Below are 24,718 nucleotides of genomic sequence, written 5' to 3' on the forward strand. Positions count from 1 at the left end.
ATTATAATTTTTTCTAAAACAAATCTTTAAAAAATTATTAATTTTTATTTAACTTGATATTAAAAAAAAATATAAATTAAAATCAAAAAAAAATTGAACGATATTTTTTTAAAAAATTCTTTAAAATGCATTAAAACTCTTCAAAAGGACTCATTTTAAATAAACTTCAAGAAAAGGAAAAAAAATAAGAATTTTCCATTGTTTGACTCTGTTTAAAAAAAATGCAAATCATTAAATAAAATGGTTTGAAGATGCTATTTATCATTCACCTTTCATAATCGCTTCAAGATTTTTCTTTTTCATTCGCATTATAATGAGCTTCAATTGAATTTCTCCAGCATAGCGGCAACATTTAATAATTGCATCTGCTGCATTGAAAGGCACATAATTAGCAGCAGGTCATTAGAAACGAACAGCAGGTGAATTTTTTCTCTCTCTCATTCTCTTTATGAATAGAACGAATGTCCTTGTCTTGCTCGCTCATTTGCTTGGCGAATAATTCATCCAAAAATTAAATCTCGTATTGTTTTCATTTTACGCCACGTTTCACACAGTAAATTCAGTGAAATTCCTCGGAATGTAACACGCCACTTATTTACAACCAACAGTATTAATTTCCTTTTTGCCGAGGAGGCTCGGAATCCCAAATGCAATAAAAAAAAAAACAAAAATACGAATGAAATACATTTTTTTCTGTCTTCTTTTGTTGTTTTCTGTAGTATTTCATTTTTATTATATTTTCGTTACTTTACTTTTATAGTTGTGTGTCCTTGTCCAATCTTTTATTAAAGCCCCAGTGTTGTGATTTTATCCTATTATCATCATCATGCATGCCGCTGCATACAGAGATGTTCTCAGAAAACTTTTTTTTTCTGTGTTCTCGGAACAATCGTTTAACATTTTTTGCTCTGTAATAAAATAAAAGTTCACATGACCATGTCACTTTAGCAGTTGTTAGAGTACTTACATATTTACGACCCATTTTCTATAACAAGATTAATCGTTGCATGTTGTAAAAACTCTGTTTCGGAATGAACTGAGCTCCGAAACAAGACACAAAAAAAAAATTTTCGACTGAGTGAAACAAAAAGTGTTACATGATTTGAAACAATTTTTTCCGAGTCTCTTGTGGCATAGAGCACTTTTTTATGTATGTGCAACTTTGTTCTTTTGTGCGCCATTATAATCATCATCGTCTGTTTTATATTTACCCAAAGTAGCCTCCAGAGCTGTTGCTGCACATCGCAAATTGCCTGCTGCTGCGAAAAATCCAAACAAAAATTAACTCAATTTTTCAGTTCGTCAAACGACATGAGATTTGACAAAATTCCATTTGCCAAAGCGGCAAGGCACAATGTAATTTGGAAAGTAAATGCAATTTTCCAGATGGTCGCTTACTGTCCACCCTTGTTAGGCACATTAACATGCAAAATGCAACACACAATCAAATTCGCAGCAACAACAACATCCAACAGCTCGACGTAAAATCCCGAAAAACCACACATTATATTGCCTATTCATGTTCAGGGAGTTAATTATAAGCCATTTTTGCTGCTTTTCATTTAAATTACAAATTATAAAATATATGCATAACAGATAAAACCGAAATGAAGTCTCATTTTATTAAAAATATCTCTGGTTTTTGTGCGAGCGAGAGAGAGTAAATAAATGGAAGTAGAGGTAATTTTAAAACAAATTTCGAGTGCCATCATAAATTTAAACGAACGGCTCATTATTTCAAATTATTTTCTGTATTAAACTGATCAATTTTATAATTAACTATGATTATTTTGGAATGATTTGTTTAGTGGAGTGGTGAATTTTATGGATGACCCATTTTTGGAAATGTATAAACAAACCTGACGTTTCCATCGATTTCAGGAAAAAAATTTTTTCTTGAAATTTTTTAAATATTTAAAAAATTAGAAAAAAAAATTAAAATCAGAGAAAAAATTAAAAAAAAATAAATTAGAAAAAAATTATTTAACAAAATTAAACCATTTAAAAAAAAAAAATTTAAATTGGTTGAAAAATTTCTAAATTTTAAATATTTAAAAAATTTTTAGAATATTTAAATAAAAAAAATTAATTTAAAAAATTTAAAAAAAAAATATTAAAAAAAAATTATAAAAAAAATAAATTTCAAATAAAAAAATTTTTGAAACAGTTAAAATTAAATGAAAATAAACTTTTATTTTTTTAAATTTTTTAAAAAAATTTTTTTTAGGAGTTTTGATTTAAATTAAATTTAAATGTCTTACGAGACTTAATGACGAGGCTCAAGTTTTAGTAAAAATTTTTACTCAATTTTTTTTGGTTTTAAAAAATATTTTTTTTCAACTTTAAAAATTTTTTAAAAAAAATAAATTAATTCAACTTAGTTTAACTTTTTTAATTTAAAAATTTATCTAAAAAAATAATTTTATATCAAAATTCTTAAATATTTCATAAATTTTAAACCCTGGATAAGGAAAAATTCACAAAACTGCAATAAAAATCGGCATTGATGGTATTTTCAATTTATAAAATTCTCACAAATTATCCCGTGATTTGTTGCAATAAACATTAATTCAATACAAAAAAATTCTTTTATTACAGGTTTGATAACAACAACACCCAGAAAATTAGATCGTGAAAATCAGCCGGAACACATTTTAGAGGTAGGTTAAATTTTAATGTGCACATTTTATTACAACGCCGCTTTTTTTTATTGTTGCGCCGTATTTTATTGTTGCGAATTGAATGTTTTGTATTGATTTACAAATTTATTTCAACCGCACAATGATATACATTGCCATATAAATTTTTCGCGATGAAATTTATTGGTATGCGCGGAGTGTGTCAAAGAAAAAAATATGAACTTAACCGAAAAAAAATTTGTTTCCGATTTTTTTCTAAATTTTTTACATTTTTTTCGCAGGTGATGATAATGGACAATGGCGTACCTCAGTTATCATCGACAACAAGAGTGGTAATTGCCGTGGATGACATAAATGATCATGCACCGGAATTCGATCAAAAGTTCTACAAAGTTCAGATACCGGCAACGGCAAAAATTGATCAGCCATTGTTTCAGGTGAGTTGCATTGTTCACATTTTGCTATTTTAGTCTTTCGTTTCTCCTTCGTTTAACACTCTGCACTACTCCTGACAACACACTATTGTTTTCATTTTGTAAAAAAATATATGAAATACTAAATTGCACACCTTGCGCAGTTCATTGAACAACGAATTTCTTTTGTTTAGCTAAAATTATTAACTTTCGGTGTCAAATTTCAACCAAAGTTCAGATAAATGTCAACTACTTGACTTTTTTCATTATTTTTTACTCAAACAAGTAAATTTTTTTATTTATTTTTTTCACACAAAAAAAAATATTTTTTCCCTGAATTAATTTCCTGAAAAAATTTCCTCTTCTATTTAAAAATAAAAAAAAAACAAATTTTGATCTCTTTTCCCCTATTTTTTTTGTGTATCCGCTTTTTCGTGTTTTACAAAAAAAAAAGACTGAAGCGGCTCGCAGCTCGTCTTATCGTCGCTACAACAGTCGCAATAACACTGGTCGCGGAAATAATTTTTTAAGCAGCGGAAATGATCCAGACACTGCTTTTATTGTAAATCCGGATAATAGCTTTATCTGGGAAACATATGCACCAAAAGATTTGCGTGGTTTGCAACCAATTATTAGGGTAAATTACTTTTTTTCTCTTTTTCCGCATCGTTACTACCTTTACTGTTTTTTTTCACCAACTTTTCTCATAGAAAAATATTTTTCTTTTTTTTTCGCCAACTCGTCAACTTGTTTCGTTCCATTTTTTGGTTAAAAGCATTCTGCATGAAATAATTGCCCTTATCTTTTATTTTCCTTCCGAATACATTCATTATTATATAAATAATCAGTGTTATTATCGTACTTGATGTCTCGCTATAATAACGATTCATTCAAGAAAATCGTTACGGAAAATCCTTTTTTTTTTGCATGTTCGAGTATGGCTCATTATAATTTTTGCTCAGATTTCTACGACGGCGGCAGAGTAATCCACTTATGCTTTTAAGTACCAGGAGAATATCTTGCATACCTGCGTGAATTGTATCAACTTGAAAATATTTCTCCTTTTGTTACACTTTTCACGACGACAATCCGCAAGATTTTCCCAGATATCACAAAATTGTGTAACATTACCTACCACACCGCCTTCAATCTTCAGCAGAACTAACATTTTTCCCGTATTCGCATGACAACCTTGGAAAAGTGAACAAGAGATATGAGGGCAATAATAATAAGAAGACGAAGAATGAAGAGTATGCTTAAGATTGTTTGTATTGTTAATTATGAAGATGATGATGACAACGTCGTCGTCTCGTAACAAATAAAACACAAATGTACACGGGATGAACAATGGAAATTACTTGCTTCGTTAAATCTGACGTGATCTTATGTCATGTTGTGGCAATCTGGTACAAAATGGCAGATCCTGTTTTATGACTTTAATCAAAAATAAAAAAAAAATCCATAAATTCTAAATCCGGAAAATAGGGACGAAAATTGAAACAAAAATAAATCAAAAATAGCTGGCTTTTGGCTTAAAGAAAAAAATATTTTTTAAGTTAATTCACTTTTTATTAATTTAAAAAGTTGAATCAATTGAGTCTCAGCTATAAGCATTTTTTTCAAAAAAAAAAAAAAATAAATAAATAAATAAAAATAAACAAATAAATAAAAAATCAATATTTTTTGACTACAATTGGTTTTAAATTAATTTTTAAATTAAAATTTATAAAACAAATATATTTTTTATTAAAATAAATTAAATATCTTAAAAAAACTATTTAATTAAAATTATTAATTTTTGTTTTTAAATATTTAATTCAATATTTTTTTAATACCTCATAAAATTATAAAATCATAAAATTATAAAAATTTTTTTTTTACTTATTTAAAAAATTAATTCAATTTATTGAATGAAGTCAATTTTATTTTTTATCAAAATATTAATGTATTATTAATTTTTTTTAAAGCCAAAAGTCAAATGATTTTTGAATTATTCTTAATTTTTTTTATTAATTTTTTATTATTTTAAATTAATAAAATGAATTTTAATTTAATTCTTTAATTTTTTTTAATAAAAAAATTTAAATTCAAAATTAGTTTTTAACAGTCAAAGGGCAAAAAAATGTCAAATTTTTAACTTTTAAAAATTTCAGACATTTTTGCTTAACGACAAGATCAAGTTTCATTAAACAAAAAAAAAAACAAAAAATATTTTCGATCCTTAAATAAAAAAAACCAAAGTTCAAGTTACAGTTCAACACAATTTCCCTGAAATTCGACAAAAGAAAATTTCAGTTAAAGTAACATGATGACCGGAAAACTTGTATTTTTCTACATTATTATCTTCCTGTCCGTTGCAGTACTTTTTTTATGTGCAATTTTAAAGAATATTTCATCGTCAGACTAGCTTCTGCTCCACTAAAGTACATAAAAAACATCATCATAATAATAACAATGTTTCGTCGTTGTTGTTGTTGTAAAGGACTATAAACGTTATTACTATATATATTTTTTAAAGCCAATAATGTATCGCTTATAAACATGCCAAATAAAATTATAATGGCGAGCGATAAAAAAATTTCATGCCATAAAAATGTCTCGGGATCACAGTTGAGTAACGAAAAAGTAAAGAAACTATTTTTTTTATTATTTTATAATAATAATATAGTAAGTAAAGAATGGCAGAAAACAATAAAAAAAAATAGAAAGAAAAACAATAAGGAAGAATATAATAAATTGTCGCTACCGCCACTAAAACATTTATCATTATCATCATCAGTTTAAGTCAATATTATCTTTGCTCTTCGGAGGATTTTATTTTTATAGAAATAAAAATATATCGATGATTTATAGCTAAACGGGTTCGTCGAAGCAGCAGCCGAAGAAAAAAAAAGCTTTAGGTTGAATTAGTAATAAATTCTTTTGTTGACTTTTTATCACGAAGAAAAGTAGTACTTCATTGTTATTAAATTGTGTGTCCATAAAAAATAAAAAAAAAATTGCGAACTTAAATCTTTATTGATATTTTTTTATGCGGTCCGCTCATTCGAGATAAGAATCATATTGCTTTATTATTATTTCATAAAAAAAAAGTTCAAACAATGAAAGGTAGGAGAAAATTCGCTTGATTGACTTTTAATAGACTCTTAATATAATAAATTTAATAGACTTTCAGGTCTTAAGTCAACAGTGAAAGACAAAAAAAAATAAATAATAATTGAATTCAATCAAAAAATCACTGCTCAAGTTACCCTACTCCCAGCTAATCCCCCGAAAATGCTACATTTGTATTCAATTCAGTGCACCGCGCGAACAGACAATAAATATATCATCGAGCAAACAACATGGCATTTAAAGGGCTTCCGCCGCAGATTAACTCTCCGCATTCACAAAATAACTAAAGACCGTACAAAGACTAGATTATCGCGGAAAAGAACCCTTGTTCGCACACACACCCGATTATTATTATTTTTATTGCGTTACGGGCGTTTCGGCCAAAAAATGTGCAAAAATTATCATATCTGTACCTTATTTTTATTTTTTTTTTGGGTGAACAATAAATTTTACGATATGTTTGCTCACCATAATAATAATCTTTTTTTTTGTATAAAATTTATCTTTATGCACGACACATTTTTTTTTTAAGTTAAGTCATGAATGTTTTTTTTTCTGCCTCCCGATCGTTTTTCCATAAAAGTCATTCAACTGGAAATGATGTTGTTGTTGTGTTGGACCACCCAAAGGAAATTGAGTCACGAAAATATTTTTAACGCGTCGTCAGGAGTTTTTTATGAGATTTTTTATTACTGCTTTCACCGCAAAAGTTAAATTTTTGTTGTGTTTTGTTGTTGTCATCAAGTTAAGAATTTGTCATATTTTTTTTTGTTGAGATTTTTTTTAATATGTTAAGTTTTTAATTGACTAAACTTTTTTATTTTTAATTTCTTTATACATGTGACGATTTTTGATTATGATAATTATGATGATGGAACGATCCAACTTTTTATTCCCATGGGAGGTGCGGAAAATGTAAAATAAATCTAAATGAATGAAAAATTTAAAATGTTAAAAAATCATCAATTTTTAAATTAAATTAAAATAAATTAATTATTAAAATTTTTAAATTAATTTTTTAACATTTTTATGCGAATTATGTGAAAAAAAAAAACGAAAAAATAAAATTTTTAATCATATTTTTTATTTATTCAAATTTTAAAATATTTTTTTTTTAATTTAAAAATATAATAAAATAAAATAATTTTTAAATTTAAAAAAAAAATATTTAAAATTTTACGAATTTTCTCATTTTTTTTTTAATTAAAAAAAATTTAAATTTATTTAATAAAAAATATAACTTAAAGCATTTATTTCATTATTAATTAATAATTTATTAATTTTTTCACTTTTCCCGCACTTTCATGTGAGACAAAAAAAATTATGGAAATTTTTGAAAAAAAAAAAATAAGGAAAAGGAGTGACTGACAATATGACAAAGTAATTCCTCAATTGCAACAAAATTGAAAATAATAAATTTAACGTAATCAATAAAAATCATGAATAATAAATAAATATCCTTGGCGCCCTTTTATTACCGATAATATCGAATAACTTCTCAATCTTTTTTTTTTTTGTATAAAAATTTTGTAGGTACAGAAATTGCTTGATTGTGCATTTAACAATGTGTCCTAGTTTCAATAATAATAATAAAATATATAACGAATTGAAGGGAAAATTATACTACATATTCATTGATTGTCGTCTACACGCGATGCTTTTGGCTCTCTCTTTAAATTTTTATTTCATTGATTGCAAGAATTTTTGTGAATAAAAAAAATGTAGAAAAAAATTTTTCATGCATTTCATTGATTGGATGTGTGAAAAAAAAATTCGCATGCAACGAAATGCTTTAAAAATAAAATTATAATTATTTTATGATGATGATGACGGTGCTGATTATGATTGCACTACACACAGTCCATACGGGACTTTAAAACAATGTTATGTTATGTAAACATTATTGAATTTCATGCTAGTGTGTTATAATAATATAATTTAACGATATATAAATAATTAAATTAAATTTCCTGAGCAAACAATAATATTGCAATAATTATATTTGTGCATATCGTTGTTGATGCATTGCAACAAACCGCGTGTGTGTGTGTAAATAGAGAGTTTTTGAGAACAAAGGTGCAATTAACATATTAGTTGATTAATTATGATTGAAATAATTAGTGGTGAGATATGTTTTTAGTTATTGTTTGTTCTAAAATTTAAGGGTTTAATGGTTTAATTTGTTTAAAATGCTTTTTTTTGTTTTTGAAATTAGGATGGTTCAATTTTATTTATTTATTTAAACAAAAAATAAAAAAAAATAATTTTATAAATTAATATATTATTATTAAAAATTATTATTTTTCGAGAAATTTAATAATTTAAATATGATGAAATATTTTTTAAAATTTTTAATTAATTTAATTTAATTAATTTTTTTATTTTTAATTAATTCATAATTATTTTATTAATTTTTCAATATTTTTTTTTTTCAATTTAATTTTCAATCTTATTTTTTTTTTAATTTTCACAAAAAAATATCTTATTCAAAAACATATGTTTAAAATATTATTTTTTTTTAAATTATAAAAATTGTTAATAGATTTAAAAAAAATAAGCAAAATTTATATAAAATATTATTAATTAAAATATTTTATTTTAAATTTTATTTTATTATTTTTATTTTATTTTTTTTTATTATTAATTAATATTAATTATTAAATTATTTTAAATTTTAATAATAATAAAATAATTATTATAATAATTAATAATTAAATAATAAATAATTAATAATTTAATAATAATTAAAAATATTAAGAAATTTAAAATATTAAAATAATTTTTTTTATAAAAATATTAAATTTGTCATATTTTTTTTCTATAATAGAAAGGGTTTCATGACCTTTATCAATTAACCCAAAATTATTTAAAAACTTTTTTTTTAGAAAACTCATTTAGTTAATGATCTTACCCTCTGCAAGTAGACATTTTTAACTAAAAATCATGTTACACACCTTTAGCATCCCGTAATATCATCATTATCCAAGAAAAAAAGGTTTTTCATTATTACAATGATTAAACGCGAGCGCAAGTGATTAAACGATGAGAAAAACAACATAATCCGGCAAACATGTTTTTCTTTTGTCTAATCTCTCTCCTGCTAAATTTTGATTAAAATATTAATGATGAACAGAAAGTGTGAGAAAACGAAGAAATTTTCCTTCGCAAAACGCAAAAAAAAATTGTCTTGTAGCGGGGGTCATGAATCCCCAAACGTGAGATAAATGTAACAACGCACTACTATCTTCGTTATTAAGATTAGAATGTTGTTGTGCAGGGAAAATCAGAGGTATTAATAATAATATTATGATAGAATCTTGTTGTAATAATAATAACATCATCATGCGAAAAAGGTGATATTATGCAAATGTTATGTTCGGTGTGTATTAAAAAACACTCAAAAAGTATCCTAGACTTGTTTTTTTTTGTGCGTTAATGAAAAACAACGAAAATTATGTGCAATCTGCTCTAAGGTAATAATGCGGAAAATCGCGTATGTTTCGATTATAAATATTAAAAGGACATGATTATATATTTTTTTTTAAATGTTTAACATAATATGGGGAATCATTAAAAAAAATCTGTACGACGCATGAAATAAGATACACGAAAAATGTTTGCATAGCTAATGAATAAACTTTTCCTCGAAAAAAAAGGAAAATATTTTCTTTGCAGAGGTATTCGTTTATAAGGTGCTTGTGTTTGTACACAAATTTTCGCAAAACAGCTTCTTCTTGTTAATCTCTCGGGTATAAAAAAATTTTCTTACCGTCGAAAAAGGAGAGTAGTTTGGGTGTCGTCGTCGTCTTCGAGTATATTATGTTAATTTTATACAAAACTTTATTAATTTTACGTTTTTCGCTGTTTTCTCCCTCGTGTGCCGTATTTTCGTGAACATAATTTGCCCGGGCAATTTTCAATTTTGCTCTTTTGCAAAACGTCTAACGTTTAAAAATTGTCAAAATATATGAATTTCATCAATAGATTTTATTTTATTTTATTAACGTAGAAAATTAAATAAATTATTCAAAAACTTTTCGTCGTTGATATTTGTTCATAAAATTGCAAAATTCAACCGAAAACACACACGTAGAAAACCACTTATACCACCTCAAAATGCATGCATGATCAAACAACAAATCAGGATGATAATGAATAATCAAGGCAATCATTCATCATTCATTTGGAACGACGAAACAGGATGAATGCATTGTGACATTATTTTATGTGTGTGTCCAAAGAGCGATGAGGAGAAACAGGATATACGTGTTTCTGACCAACATAATTTATTTTAAAACGTACACATGTTCATGTCATTTCCCAATTTATATTTGAATAAATCACAACAACAACAACAACGACGATGCAGGCAAAATTATGTCAACCTAAAATATGGCAAGCCTCATTTAACACATCATTTCATATCAATTATTTACAAAATATGTAGGCACCAACTACGGTGTACGGAACATTGACTACGAGCAAAAAAAAAAGATTATTTTGGCCACAAAATACAACCATAATAGATGCAGCGGTGCGTAGAGATTGATTAAATATTTTATTTTGTATAACATTTTATTGGAAAAGTTGGCTAATAAATAAGAGCATTGCATTTCATGTTATCAGTCAGTCAAATATATTTATATATACCGCCCGCCACACTCGATGTAATGAAAAATATGTTCTGTCGGGGATCTTAATCGAGGCGGCGTTGGAAATAAAGATAAAATTAATGTTGTTCTAACATGCAGCAGTTTTAGTTCGACAAGCTAGAAAATGCATTTTAACTTTTTTTCAGACATTTTTTGATGTAAACTTTACTTTTAGTCCTTTAAAATATTAAAATTTATGAAAATTTAAAACTTTTTATTTCAAAATATTTTTAAAAAAATTCGAGATCAAAATTCGATCTGATCGATCAAGTTGATCTTATTAGCTTAAACGTCAATTTCGAATCGATCTATTCTGAGCTCGATCTCGAATTCTAATCTGATCTTTATAATATTTGATCTCGATCGATCTGATCTTTTCAAGATTCGATCTCGATTGATCTGATCTTTTCAAGATTCGATCTCGATCGATCTGATCTTTAAAATACTTGATCTCGAATCGATCTGATCGATTCAAATCTTGATCTCGATTCAGAGGAGTACTAAATTGTGAAATTAAAATTTTAACGATAAATATTAAAAGCTAACCTCAAAAATTTGTAAACTAACCTCAAAAAATTGAATTTCCCGCCAATTCAAGTTTTTGATTCCCATTCATATCAATTACCGAACAGAACATGAAACATAAAAGAAGTCGATGCATGTCTAGAAGGTGCTTATTTTAATAAAGAAGAAAACGAAAATTTATGTTAGATAAGGGAATCCATTATATTATTAAATTCATTGTTGAAGCAAAAAAACATTTTTCCATCGAGAACTTTTCTGAACCTCGAAACTTTCAATATTCTCACACAAATCAAAACATCGCCAGTGTCTTACATAACATAACAACAACCACTCGAATACTCCCCACAAAACTCTATAATTTAACAAATAATTTATTTAAATATTTTTTTCTTTTGCAACAACAACAACAACTTGTAAAACATTTTTAATGTCAGGAACTTGTTTCGTTGTGCAATGTAAATTTTGTGTGAATTACAAACTTTTCGCATTCACATACCAACATGTGCCAACTAAGTTGTGTGTGTATTAGAATATTAACCTCAAAGCCTTCTTAGCAGGTACATAAATAAATTATTATAAAGTATTTGCGGAAACTAAAGGGAAAGAAAGAAAGTTACTGCCAACTACAAACACCTGAAATTGAAGGAGGTTATGCATAGACAAGTTTTGACATTAGCTTGTTACTTATAAAATGTTACACGATATGAGTGTACAATACTATTTTACTATGCTATATGTTTAGAAAAGTTTTGTTTGGCTCATTTTTTATAATGTTCAGAAGTTTTAGTTTGAAAAGTTAGACAGACGTTTCGTCGTTAACTCGCCAATAAAGGTTTAAATTAAATGTCGAATTGTATTGATGAATGTTTAATATATTTTTTTAAAATTTTAAAATAATATAAAATTATAATATATTATAAAATAAAATTATTTTTTAATGTCTATTTAACATACATATTACATAATATAGAAAAATTTATTAAATAACATTTTTAAATAATTTTTTGCAAAATATACATAAATGTATAAAAAATATAAATTATTAGGTATCTATTAAATTTTTTTTATATATTAAAATATTATTTATATAATAAAAAAAAAAAAAATGTAATTAATAAAAAATATCTAATAAAAAAAATTATCTAAATTTTTTTAATATATAATTTAATTTTTTTTAAAAATATCTATTTTCGTTAAATCGTTAAATTAATTTATATTATTTTAGAAAAATTATATTATAATAATTATGAAATTCAAAATTTTTTATTTTTAATAATATGAATGCAACATTTTAATAATACTTTTAAATAAAATTTTTTGTAATCCCGCCTGGATTATTAGGTATATAAAAAAAAAACTTTTATTATATTCATATTATTTATATATATTTTTAAAACTTTTATTTTATTAATTTTATTAATAATAAAATAAGTTTTTAAAACAATAATTTATAATAACTTAAAAATATTATTTAATTATTTTTTTCTATATTAAATAATATGTATGTTGAATAGACATTTAAAAAATGATTATATTATAAAAAAAAATATAACTATTAATATTATTTATTAAAATATATAAAATATTTATAATAAATTTAATATAATTATTTTAATTTCTTTAAAGGCTGAATGAAAAATATTATTGAACATAATATTGCATTACATTCTGAAAACCTAAAATATTAAATTTTTAGAAATATCATAAAGTATTATATTACTTATTTTGTATCATTTTAATAACAACATTATTAATATCATAATTAATTAAAAAATTCAAAGTAAAAACAACTTGAACCAACCACATCATTAGTATTATTAAAATTAAATAATAATAACAAAGAAACTTTTCACGCATTGTTAACATTAGATTTTTCTACATGACCTCTCAAACAACATTAATATACAACATAATAATAAACATAAAAGGAATCACATCCCAACCATGAGTGAAATGTTTTCTCTGGAAAACCTGAGGAGAGAAGAGATTGTCGACTCAACACAATACGAAACAAAAACACAACATTTTAAACAAACAACATGCATTTGCATTTTCTTTCCAATCTCATCAACATGCAGCAGCACATACATTGAATAAATACTAAAAACACACAGAAAAAAAATAATCATAATCATAATAAAAGGAATAATAAAATTTTCCAACATCTTGAATATGCATGATGATGTGATTATCTTACTGCAACAGTTGCAAGTTGTTTACTCTTAACAAGTGTTTTGCGTATTTTCGAATCTTTGTTTTTTTTTATCATAAAAGAGTTTGTAATAACAACCTATGTTTGTAACTTATATGAATTTGCAACAAACTATCACGTTTATTGTTTGCCATTATAAATAATAATGATGTAACAAAAGTAAAGAAAAGTTGTAAATTTAATTATTTATAAATATGAATGTTAATTGTGACATTTGTAACTTTTTTTCATAGTTAATGTTTGTATATAGTGTTGAGAAAAAATTATTCCTTTTGAAAAAGAAAATTTATGAAACATTTTTTTATGATTGCATTTTCCGTGAAAATTTATACAACATAACAACAATAACAAGAGAAAGGCTTAGCTGCAAATAAAATGTTGTTTTATGTTTATGATGCATATAAATTAAATTATTTTCCAGTGAATATGAAATGAAAATGTTAACTTTGCATTTTTTCTAGCGCATATTTTACACAAAAGAAAAAGCTGACCTTCTTAAATGTAATTTTACTTTGCTTTATTTTCATAAATGAGACACTATTTTCTTGTTATCATGTCATTATGCTTCCTTTTGTCTGCATTTCCGTTCCTTTTTTATAAGTAGTAATTCAAAAGTTTCACGAGGATCGCCATAAAAAAATATACTGCAAAATTTTCCGATAATATGAAGTTTTATATTTTTTTTGATGTAGTGTACTCTATTTATTATTATCCTCATTACCTGTTCTTGCACGTTTTATGATTTTATATGAGATGTTTAATGACTAGGTATTTTCGTGTTTTATTTTTCAATTTTCTCGTTATTGCAACACCATAAATATTTGGGTTTTCTCATGATACAGCTACTAATTACATCATCAAAAATCGCTTAGTCGCCTCTATGCCATTATTTGAACATTTCATCGCATTTTCTGTTCTTTTTCTATTTCTCTCTCTCGATGTTGTTCATTATTATATGAATCTATATCGCAATTATTACAAAATAATATCATTTTTCCACTCTCTCTCTCAACAGGTACTTGCAATGGATCGTGATACGGGTGAAAATGGTCGAATTACGTACTCCATCAAATCGGGACGTGGCAAAGCAAAGTTTCGCATCGATTCGGTAACTGGCGTGATTTATGCGGCAAAAACATTTGTTGGTGTGCTGCCAGACGGCGAACCGGAACAATATGACTTCCAAGTACGTGCCGAAGACAATGGCACACCGAAGAAATCGCAATCGACACGTGTTAATGTGTGGGTACGGCCGGTGCCGGAAGAGTCGGAGCACGCGCCAGTTGTGACGACGCCAAATCAACATGTCGAGGTGACAGAAAGCGATGTCCCTGGCTATCTCGTGACATTGATACAGGCAACTGACGAGGATAACGATCAGTTGTGGTATGACATTATCGGTGAGTAACTTACAAAAATTATTTCTCAATTTTTTTTTCGAATATTAATAAGGCTGCTTCAAATTTTTTTTAATTTTTTGTCCCATACTACTTTTAAAAATTTAAAAATTTAATTAGGCAAAAATTTTAAAAAAATAATATTTTATAAAAATTTTCCGTTTTTGGTAGTTTTTAAAATTTTTCAAGAAATTTAAAAAATTTTTAAATATTTTAAATTTTTTAGAATTTTTTTTATTAAAAATCGTATTTTAAGATGAATTTCTTTCTCTAAATATATTTAAAAAAAATAAAAAAATTTTTTAAAATTTTTTGATAGTTATTTTTATGATTTTTTATTTGTTTAAATTTTTAACTTGAAATATTCTGAGATCAATTTTGAATTATCAAATAGCAATATAAGATACCTTAATAAAAACTAAAATATTGATTAAAATTGAAAATATTGAAAATTTATTATAAAATTAAAAAAAATATTAATAATAATAAATATTAATAATTTTAATTAAATAAATAAAATAAAAATTAAAATAACTTAAAAAATTAATTAATAAAAAAATTTAATATGAAATATTAAAATATTAATAAAAAAAAATTATTATTAAAAAATTTTAAGATTTTTATAAAAAATAAATTAATTTTTTTTTGAAAAAAAAATTTTTGGGACAAAAAGTTCAAAATAAATTTAAAGCGGCCTAAATATTAATTCCTGTAATAAAAAAAATATTTTTTTAGCTGGCGATGAACGCAACGAATTCTACATTGGGCGCGACAACGGCAACATTTTACTCGCCAAGCAACTCGATTGGGAGCTACAAAAGGAATATAATCTCACCATTAGTGTTACGGACTCCATCAACACTGTTTACACGCAACTTCTTGTCTCCGTAATTGACATCAACGATCATCGCCCGGAATTTTCACAGCCCTTGTATCAAGTTGACATCTCCGAGAACATCGAAGAAGGCGCTGAAATCCTGAAATTATACGCAGTTGACACCGACGAGGACAAAAAACTCTTTTATAGCTTACATGCCGCTCGAGATCCTGCCTCTCTTCGACTTTTCCGTGTCGATTCTGTCTCCGGCAGCATTTTTACGACACAAAAATTGGATCGAGAACTCATTGCTGAACACATTCTCATCGTTATTGTCAAAGATCAAGGTACGCCTGCGAAACGAAATTACGCAAAAGTGGTAATAACAGTGCATGACCATAACGATCACGCTCCCGAGTTCACCGCGAAATTAGTTCAAGGCAAAGTTTATGAGACAGCAGCGATTGGATCGAGTATTGTACAGATTTATGCGACAGATCGTGATGCTGGAGATAATGCAAGGATATCATATACGATCGTTAGTGGTAATATTGGTAACGTTTTCAACATCGATCCAAATATGGGAGTTATTAGTGTTGCAAAGGAATTGGATATTTCGGCCCTTTCGGAGTACATGCTTCAAGTTAAGGCCACAGATCATGGAAAGCCTCCCCTAGCATCGCAAATTCCGGTTCATATTATGGTAAATATGGCTGACAATGCATCTCCTCGGTTCGTGGTGCAAGAACCTGCCGCCGAAATTTATGAAAATGTCCCAATTGGCACGTATGTCGCACTCGTAGAAGCTCGCAGCACGTCCTCACTTTTGTTCGAAATCATTGACGGTAACCAAAACGATCGTTTCTTCATCAATCCCTCCACGGGAATTGTCACGACGAAAGATACGCTCGACTATGAGACCTTCAAATTTTATAACATGACAATACGGGCAACGAACATGGCTTCGGCATCCGCGACATGCAACGTGATTGTGCATGTGCTCGATGTCAACGACAACGCTCCGTATTTCGAACAGGAAGTCTATCGTGGGGAAGTTCTCGAATCCGTGCAAATTGGAAGTCTCATTGCCACAGTTTACAAGGGAAAAACGAATTCTTTGACAAATTCCACAGCAGGTCCGTTAGTTATCAAAGCATATGACGACGATTCGGGGCACAATGCATGGCTCCATTACGACATTGTGGAAATGTTGCCTCGGAAATATTTCCATATCGACTCCACAACGGGGGCGATTAAGACAGTCATGTATTTGGATCACGAGAAAATCCCATTTTTCAATTTTCACGTGAAAGTAACGGATATGGGAAAGCCAAGTTTGTCGTCGGAGACAACAGCACGTGTGGAAATCACTGTAAAAGACGTCAATGACTGCGCTCCGCAATTCAGTCAAAAGGAATATAACGTAACTTTACTTCTGCCAACTTACGTAAATGTCGCTGTGCTTCAAGTCAACGCCACAGATGAGGACAGCACAAATACCACACTTCGTTATGACATCATCGAAGGAAATCGCGATGACGCATTCGCAATTGATGCTTTAACTGGAATTATTACCACAAGAGACGTCGAAAAAATCGGAAGTTTCTATAAATTGCACATCCGAGTGTCTGACGGGAAATTTTCGAAAGTCGCTTATGTCAATATCGCCGTTGAAACGTCGGAAAATTCAGGTCTCGTCTTCCAAAAATCCATTTACGAAGCGAGTATCTTTGAAAATTCGACAAAAATCATCAATGTAGTTGTTGTTAACGTTCTGGGAGCAAATTTGAACGAACACATTGAATTTCGTATTCTCAATCCGACCGATATGTTCCGCATTGGTCTCACATCTGGCGCTATTCAGACAACTGGAATCAGATTTGATCGCGAAACACTCGATAATTACGAGTTAATTGTTGAGGCACGATCCCAGATGCCGGATAGAGAAAAGCCGCGCGTTGCTCATGTCATTGTCAATGTCACGATTCAAGATATCAACGACAATTGTCCGCAATTTGTGAATTTGCCGTATTATGCGGTCGTTTCGGTGGATGATCCCAAAGGATCTGTCATCTCGAAAGTGCATGCGATAGACTTGGATGCGTATGATAACGGCGAAGTGCGGTACGAGATGAAGAAGGGACATGGCGAATTGTTTAAAGTTGATCGGAAATCGGGGGAAATTTCGTTGAAGCAAATGTTGGAAGGGCATAATAGGGATTATGAACTTACGATTGCGGCATATGACGGCGGAATTCAACCGTGCTCGACAGATGTCACAGTGCATGTTAAGGTAAGAAATTTTTTTTATTTTAACTTGAATTCAAAAAAAAATAATTTTTAAATTTTGTCTTATGATTCATTGAAAAATCTTTAAAAAAATATACCTAAAAAATTTTTATTAAAAAATATTTAATTAATTTAATTTAATTTTTTTCAAAATTTTTTTTATTTAATTTTTTAATAAAAATTTTGTGCCTTTTTTTATATTAAAAAAAATTTAAAAATAAAATATGCAAATTTTCAAAAAAAAAAAAAAACAATTTTTTCAAAAACTACTGAATATACATAATTGAATTAAAAACAATTAAATTATTAATAAGTTTATTAAAATTTAATTAATTAAAATAAATTTTATTAAAACTAAATTAAATTGCTTAAATTTAATTGAATTTTCAGTTATATTATTTTATTTTTTTTAATTTAATTGTGAATCAGCAAATCTTAAAAATAACAAAAATATTGACGAATTAATTAATTTAATTTTTTTTAAATGTTTAATTTTTTTAATTTTATATGAAAAAGTAATTTTAATAAAAATTCATTAATTTTAAAAATGAAAAAAAATAGGTAAAAATTAAAAAAAAAATATTGACGAAATAATTAATTTAAAATTTTTAAAAAATATTAAAATTTTTAAATTTTATATGAAAAAAAAATTTTTTTTAAATTTAATTATTTTTTTAATTTGAAAAATAATTAAAAAAATAATTTTTGAGGCAAAAAATTAAAATAAATTTTTATAATTAAAATTTTAATAAATAAATTTTAATTTATTTTTAATTTAAATAAAGATTTTACTGAACGAAAAATTTTAATTAACAGGTGATTGACAAATCAATGCCGGTATTCAACAAACAATTCTACGCCGACACTGTCCCCGAAAATATCGAGCTGCATTCTCCTCTCTCCGTAGCGATCCAAGCTGAGAGCCCTCTTGGCAGAAAATTAATTTACAGCATCGTCAAAGGCAATGAACTCGAAGAATTTGCCGTGGATTTCAATACTGGTAAGATTTTAACACAATTTAACGCATCATCTTTTAACTAATTACGAGCGAAAAAAACTCCTCCCCTCGTTTGTAAAACTTTTTCTCTCGTTAAATTCCTTTTAAAAAATTTCAAAGTCTCATTAAAAAGTTCCACATGTGCTAAAAAAATACTCGACGAAGATATTTATTTTGATCCCACATGAAAAGCGAAAAAGAGAAATTTTTCAATATATACCTCTCCCTTGTGACAATTTTCCGGCACGGCTCGGTATGGCTTGGTTAAACACAAAACGACATATTTATAAATTTTAAACGAGTCCCCGTTCCATCGAGCGCGCGCCACAAGTTTTGTTTGCAATAGAATGAACGACATCGTTTTAATTAGAATTAAAATGTGAAAAGCTAATCATCATACTCCCTAATTAAGTATGATAAAAAAGAACGAGTTGCAAAACTCTTTATTGTGGTATGAAGCGACAAAAAAATTCAGGAGAATTTTTTCAGCGCACACTGAGTTTAACGATATTCAAATATCGTTTAAAATATTGTTGATTTTTTTTTTTGCCTAAAAGGAAATTTCTTTTAATGAAAGAGGGAAAAAGCTTCTTAATTAGCGCAATTTTCAACGTAATTTTTTTTTACTAAAAGCGACTTGTAAAAAAAATTAATTTTATTTCAACTTTTTGTGACTGAAAGTAAATGAAATTCAGTAATTTTTATACAAAAATGCATTAATTGGACGATTGTAGAAAAAAAATTCAATTCATATGTGAACAAAAAACATTTCTGAAAAACAACTCCCTTTCATTAAAATACCTCCCTGTCTCATTATTAACACGCCAGGTTTTCTGCATAAATTTTATTTTTATTACCAGAATTTTTACAGATAAAAAAGTTTTCAGAATATCAAGTAACGACCCATAAAAGTGCTTTTTATAGCAAATAATGGACTTTTTTAAACAAAACAAAATAAAATAAATTTCTATTGCACAAAACGAAATACAAAAAAAGAAAAATATTTGTTTAAAAAATTAATTAAGTAAAAAACGAACAAAAAAAAATGCATTTACAACAAAAAAAAAACAGAAATGGGTCAAGTAATTGTAAATATCCATGCAACTTAATTAAAAAGTGACATAAAATGACCTGAAGTGGAAAAATATTTTTTACAAATGAAAATTTATTAAATAAAAAATTTTTTCCGCTTTCAATTCAAGTGTTGTGACGCTCATTCAGCAACCAACCAAGCGAACAAGTTCATTTTTAATTAGAAAAAAATTACTTAAAAAATTTCAATGGTTAAAACATCATTTCAATTCGTGAAAAAAAGGCAAAAAAATACAAAAAAAAGTTAACAACAAAAGAAATAACATTATATCACTATAGAAATTGTGTGTGTTATGCTAAGCTAAGCTAAAGTTAAAGTAAACTTGCAATAAAAACCCGCCGCATACAGTGAAAAAAAAATACATTTGTGGGAACTGAGCGCTTGTTAGCATATATTAGAGTTCCCGCAGCAGCAGCAAAAGAAGACGAAGAATCTGCGAAAGAAAACTTTTACTTATTTAACAAATAAAAATAGCGAAAATTTGTATATTATCATCGTTGCTCGTTGCATTCGTTCCCTTAAACAGTCAAGCCAAAGCAGACACAATAATAGCATTTCAAGTCGTAAATCCTTGAGGCGTTTATGTTGCAACTTTTTTCGTCGTCTTTTTTTCCGTGCTTACACAGATAAATATTGCATCCCAACAACGTCTTTGTTTAGCTTATGTATTTTTCTGATTATTTTTCTTTACTTTATGTGTGTGTTGCATTTTTTTCATGAAAAAGTTAAATAATGAAATAAAATAGGAAATTCATCAGATGCAACATAAAAGAAAAGCACACAAAAAGAGGGAAATAAATTGCAGTTGAATACAAAAAATTACGTAAAATTAGGTGAATGTTAACAAGAAAGAATTTTTACATACAAATTTTTTTTTTCAAAAGAATTGAAAAGTACCAACCGTCGTCATCATTAATTCATATTTTTTTTTGTTCAAACCTTTTTTAGCCCGAAAAAAAATTCAATAACAATAAAAACGAACAAAGGCAAAATTTTTGCATTAATTCCATCGTTTCAAAACAATTACGTGCCCTTTTTTCACGAAACGAACGCACTCTTTTCATTACTTTTTACATATTTTATTGAATTTTTGTCGTGACTTGCAACTATCGAACGCACGGAGGAAAAGTTGCAATTTCATCATGATAAAGAAAAAAGTTCTCGGAAACAAGTCAACAATATGCCTCGGGCATGGCTTGACTTATAGTATAGAAAATCTACCTTTAATGATTTTTTTTTCTTTTTTTATATTAAAAAATGGGGGCGACAGGTTTTTTTCTGTAGAATAAATAAATCCGTCAAAAAAAATTAAGATATTGTGTAATAAAAAATCTTCATTTACAAAAAAATGTTAAAAGTCACGTTTTGGGATCCTTTTTACCAAAAATTTTTAGCAATTAATTTATTTTTATTAAATTTAACAAAAAAAATGCATAGCTACGAAAATTGTTTATGATTGTTTTTTCTGTATTTTTTTTTCGTTCCGCTTTCGTGAATCAAAAAAAAAACTTTTATGCAGCTCCGGACAGTACAAATGGTCCATGTGAGTACAAAAAAACAAAAAAAAATCAATGTTTGTCCTGTTATAGTCTTGTTGTCATCATCCTGTTTGTTTATGGCTCACATTTTCATGCACACATTGATTGTATATTTGCTTTAGAAAAATAAATTTCGTATCCGTAACACATACACGTCACCAAATAAAATGCATTTATTCGTTTTTTTTATTTTTTATTATTATTATATCATCATATAGGTTACTTTTCATACATTTTTTCGAGGATTTATTTATTTTTTGAAACTCATTCAAATAGAAAACATTCATTCAGCTGCCTTGTATTCATTCATTTGCATTTGGTTTGATATAATTTGTTATTTTTTTTTATTTGGCTTTGAATTCATTCAAGTAATGTCATTTTAATGTTTCAATTCCGATTGAATATCGAATTTTCATGAGTTTTTGCGATGGAGACGACTGGTTTTTTATTTCTTTCACCTTTTGTCCTCATTTTTGGGTAAAATTCGGAGTAAAACAGACACAAAACTAATCAAAAGCTGAATTAGTTTCATAATTACGAATGTTTTTTGACAACAACGATATAATTTAAATACAATTATAAGCTTATTATGTGCGAAATTTGTACAAATTCAGTTATTTTCAACATAAATAACGCAAAAACTCAATTTTCTGACTAGTAATTATTATTTGTGAAACGCAACTCGGAATTTGTTATAATTTCATTTAAAAATTATTGTTTAGACCATCGTCATCGTCGTCGTCATTAAAATCATCATATATCGTGTATGTTGAATGTCTCCTTTAATGCACACAAATTTTTATTTTGTTCGCAAAAAGCATGCATTGCTCATTATAATCGCCAAATAAAACAAACAAACAAACAAAAGTTTCATATTTTTACCGAAATTATGTTTTAATACTATTATTGCACGCGGTAACGTACAACGCCATACCCTCTAAACAAGCAAGCAAGCAGCATCTGGCATGTTATTTATTATTATTATTTTATTGCACAACACACAAAAGGATACAGAGCACAAAAAAAATTAGCACACACACGATAAATATTTTAATTACTTTTGAATAATAATAAACAATTAAAATGTATTGTAGGTGCGATTTATGTCGTGGACGAGCTCGATTACGAGACAAAGCAGAGTTATGAACTCGTGATACGGGCAACCGATAGTGTCTCAGGTGTTTCGGCAGAAGTGCCGGTGTCGGTAGCGGTGCAGGATGTGAATGATTGCCCGCCAGAGATTGAGAAGGACATGTACAATGTTTCCGTTTCCGAGACCACGTTGAGGTAAGATTTAAATTTTTATTTGATTTTATTTAAAAAAAATTATAAAAAAATATTAAACTTTTCAAATTTTATTTGAAATTTTGTTAAAACAAAAATTAAATTAATGCATTTAATTAAAAAAAAATAATTAAAAGATTTTTAATTTTAAATAATTTAAAAATAAATAAAATTTTTTTTTTGTTTAATTTATAATTTTAAATAAATTAAATTTATCGATTATTCATTTTTTTAACAAAAATATAAATTTTTCAATTTTTTTTCTTACATTTTTTTTCAAATAAAATTTTTAAGAAATAATAAAATTAATTTAAATTTAATTAATTATTTTATTTATTTTAAATATTTAAATTTAAATAATTATAACAAAATTTTAGCAATTTTTGATCGTTGAAAAAAAAATGTTGAAAAAATTTTAAAAATTGATTTTAAATTTTAATTAAAAATGAAAAAAAAATTTCATAAAACTTCAAAAAATTTTGAAAAAAAAAAGTTTTTATGAAAAAATTTAATTAAAAAATAAAAAATTTTCGATGTTAAATTAAATAGAAAATTTTTTAAATGTTCAAATAAAAAATTTCAAAAATTATGTAAAATTTTGATGAAATTTTAACTTTTTTTTTTATTTTATGGATTTAGGACTAAAATTTTTGAAAATTATTTAATTTATTCTCGATGGTTAAAAAATTTGTTTAAATAAAAAATTTAAAAAAAAAAAATATAATAACTTAAACTTTAAATTTTTTGGTTAATGCTAAAAAAATTGAAAATAAAAAAAATACATATTTAACTAAATTTTTAATTTTCAAGGAAATTTGGACAAAAAATTAATTAAATTTAAATACTTCTCAATAATTTTTGTAAATTTTTAATAATATTTTTTTTTTTGTGTTTATTTATAGATTTGGTTCCCCAATTCTAACTGTCGTTGCGCACGATAACGACACGGGCATCAACCAGATGATCACATACAGTCTCCAAACGGACAACAAAAACTCCTCCGATTTCTTCCATATCGATCCGATGGATGGCATTGTGTACCTGAAGAAACAACTCGATCACGAGCGTCTTCCATCGCATCATTTCACCGTAATTGCCAGCGACAAAGGTGTCCCGAGTCTCAGTTCGACAGCTCATGTTTGGGTCACAGTTCTCGATATGAACGACAATCCGCCAAAATTCGAACAACCTTCATACAGTTGTGGCTTATCCGAGCACGCAACCCGTGGACAATTCGTTACTGTCGTTTCTGCCAGCGATCCTGACTACATCGATCACGACAAACTTACTTACACCATCGCGCAAGGCAATGACCAACAAACGTACAATATTGATGCAAAAACGGGCGTAATTACTCTCACGAATATGCAAAACTTTGCCGAACGCCGTCAAACGATCCTGAATGTCTCCGTGACAGATGGCGTTTATACGAGTTTCACGCGCGTGAAAATCAACATTTTGCCGGCAAACTTGCACAACCCGAAATTCAATCATGTGGTGTACGACGTGAAGGTGAACGAGAATCAGATGTCGGGACGTCTCGTGGCGACGGTAAAAGCGGAAGACGAGGATTACGGGGACTATGGGCGCATCACGTACGGCATCTTTAGCGATGAAATGCAGGAATTTTTCGCTGTCGACAAGGAAAAGGGGGAAGTTGTGACAAAAGTAAAACTAGATCGCGAAGTTAAAAAGGTAATTTATATTCAAATGGCGACACATTAAAACGAAAACGAGAGAAAGAAACT

The 24,718-nt window shown here is 27.2% G+C and overlaps 1 protein-coding gene across 4 annotated transcripts in view; it reads left to right on the plus strand.

Moving 5' to 3' along the window:
* The window catches only part of LOC134827467 (fat-like cadherin-related tumor suppressor homolog), a 174,424-nt gene that overhangs the window by 140,795 nt on the left and 8,911 nt on the right, over positions 1 to 24,718 (plus strand). For 2 of the 4 annotated variants that reach the window (XM_063840117.1, XM_063840118.1), the window contains exons 6-13: positions 2,599 to 2,660; positions 2,921 to 3,076; positions 14,571 to 14,955; positions 15,688 to 18,062; positions 18,875 to 19,058; positions 21,668 to 21,691; positions 22,781 to 22,973; positions 23,873 to 24,665. In XM_063840117.1, the coding sequence (XP_063696187.1) occupies positions 2,599 to 2,660; positions 2,921 to 3,076; positions 14,571 to 14,955; positions 15,688 to 18,062; positions 18,875 to 19,058; positions 21,668 to 21,691; positions 22,781 to 22,973; positions 23,873 to 24,665 (4,172 nt within the window). The remainder of the gene's footprint in view (positions 1 to 2,598; positions 2,661 to 2,920; positions 3,077 to 14,570; positions 14,956 to 15,687; positions 18,063 to 18,874; positions 19,059 to 21,667; positions 21,692 to 22,780; positions 22,974 to 23,872; positions 24,666 to 24,718) is intronic. The other 2 variants (XM_063840119.1, XM_063840121.1) reach the window with 1 other exon arrangement.

This window comes from Culicoides brevitarsis, chromosome 1, assembly GCF_036172545.1.
Source record: "Culicoides brevitarsis isolate CSIRO-B50_1 chromosome 1, AGI_CSIRO_Cbre_v1, whole genome shotgun sequence".
NCBI lineage: Eukaryota > Metazoa > Arthropoda > Insecta > Diptera > Ceratopogonidae > Culicoides > Culicoides brevitarsis.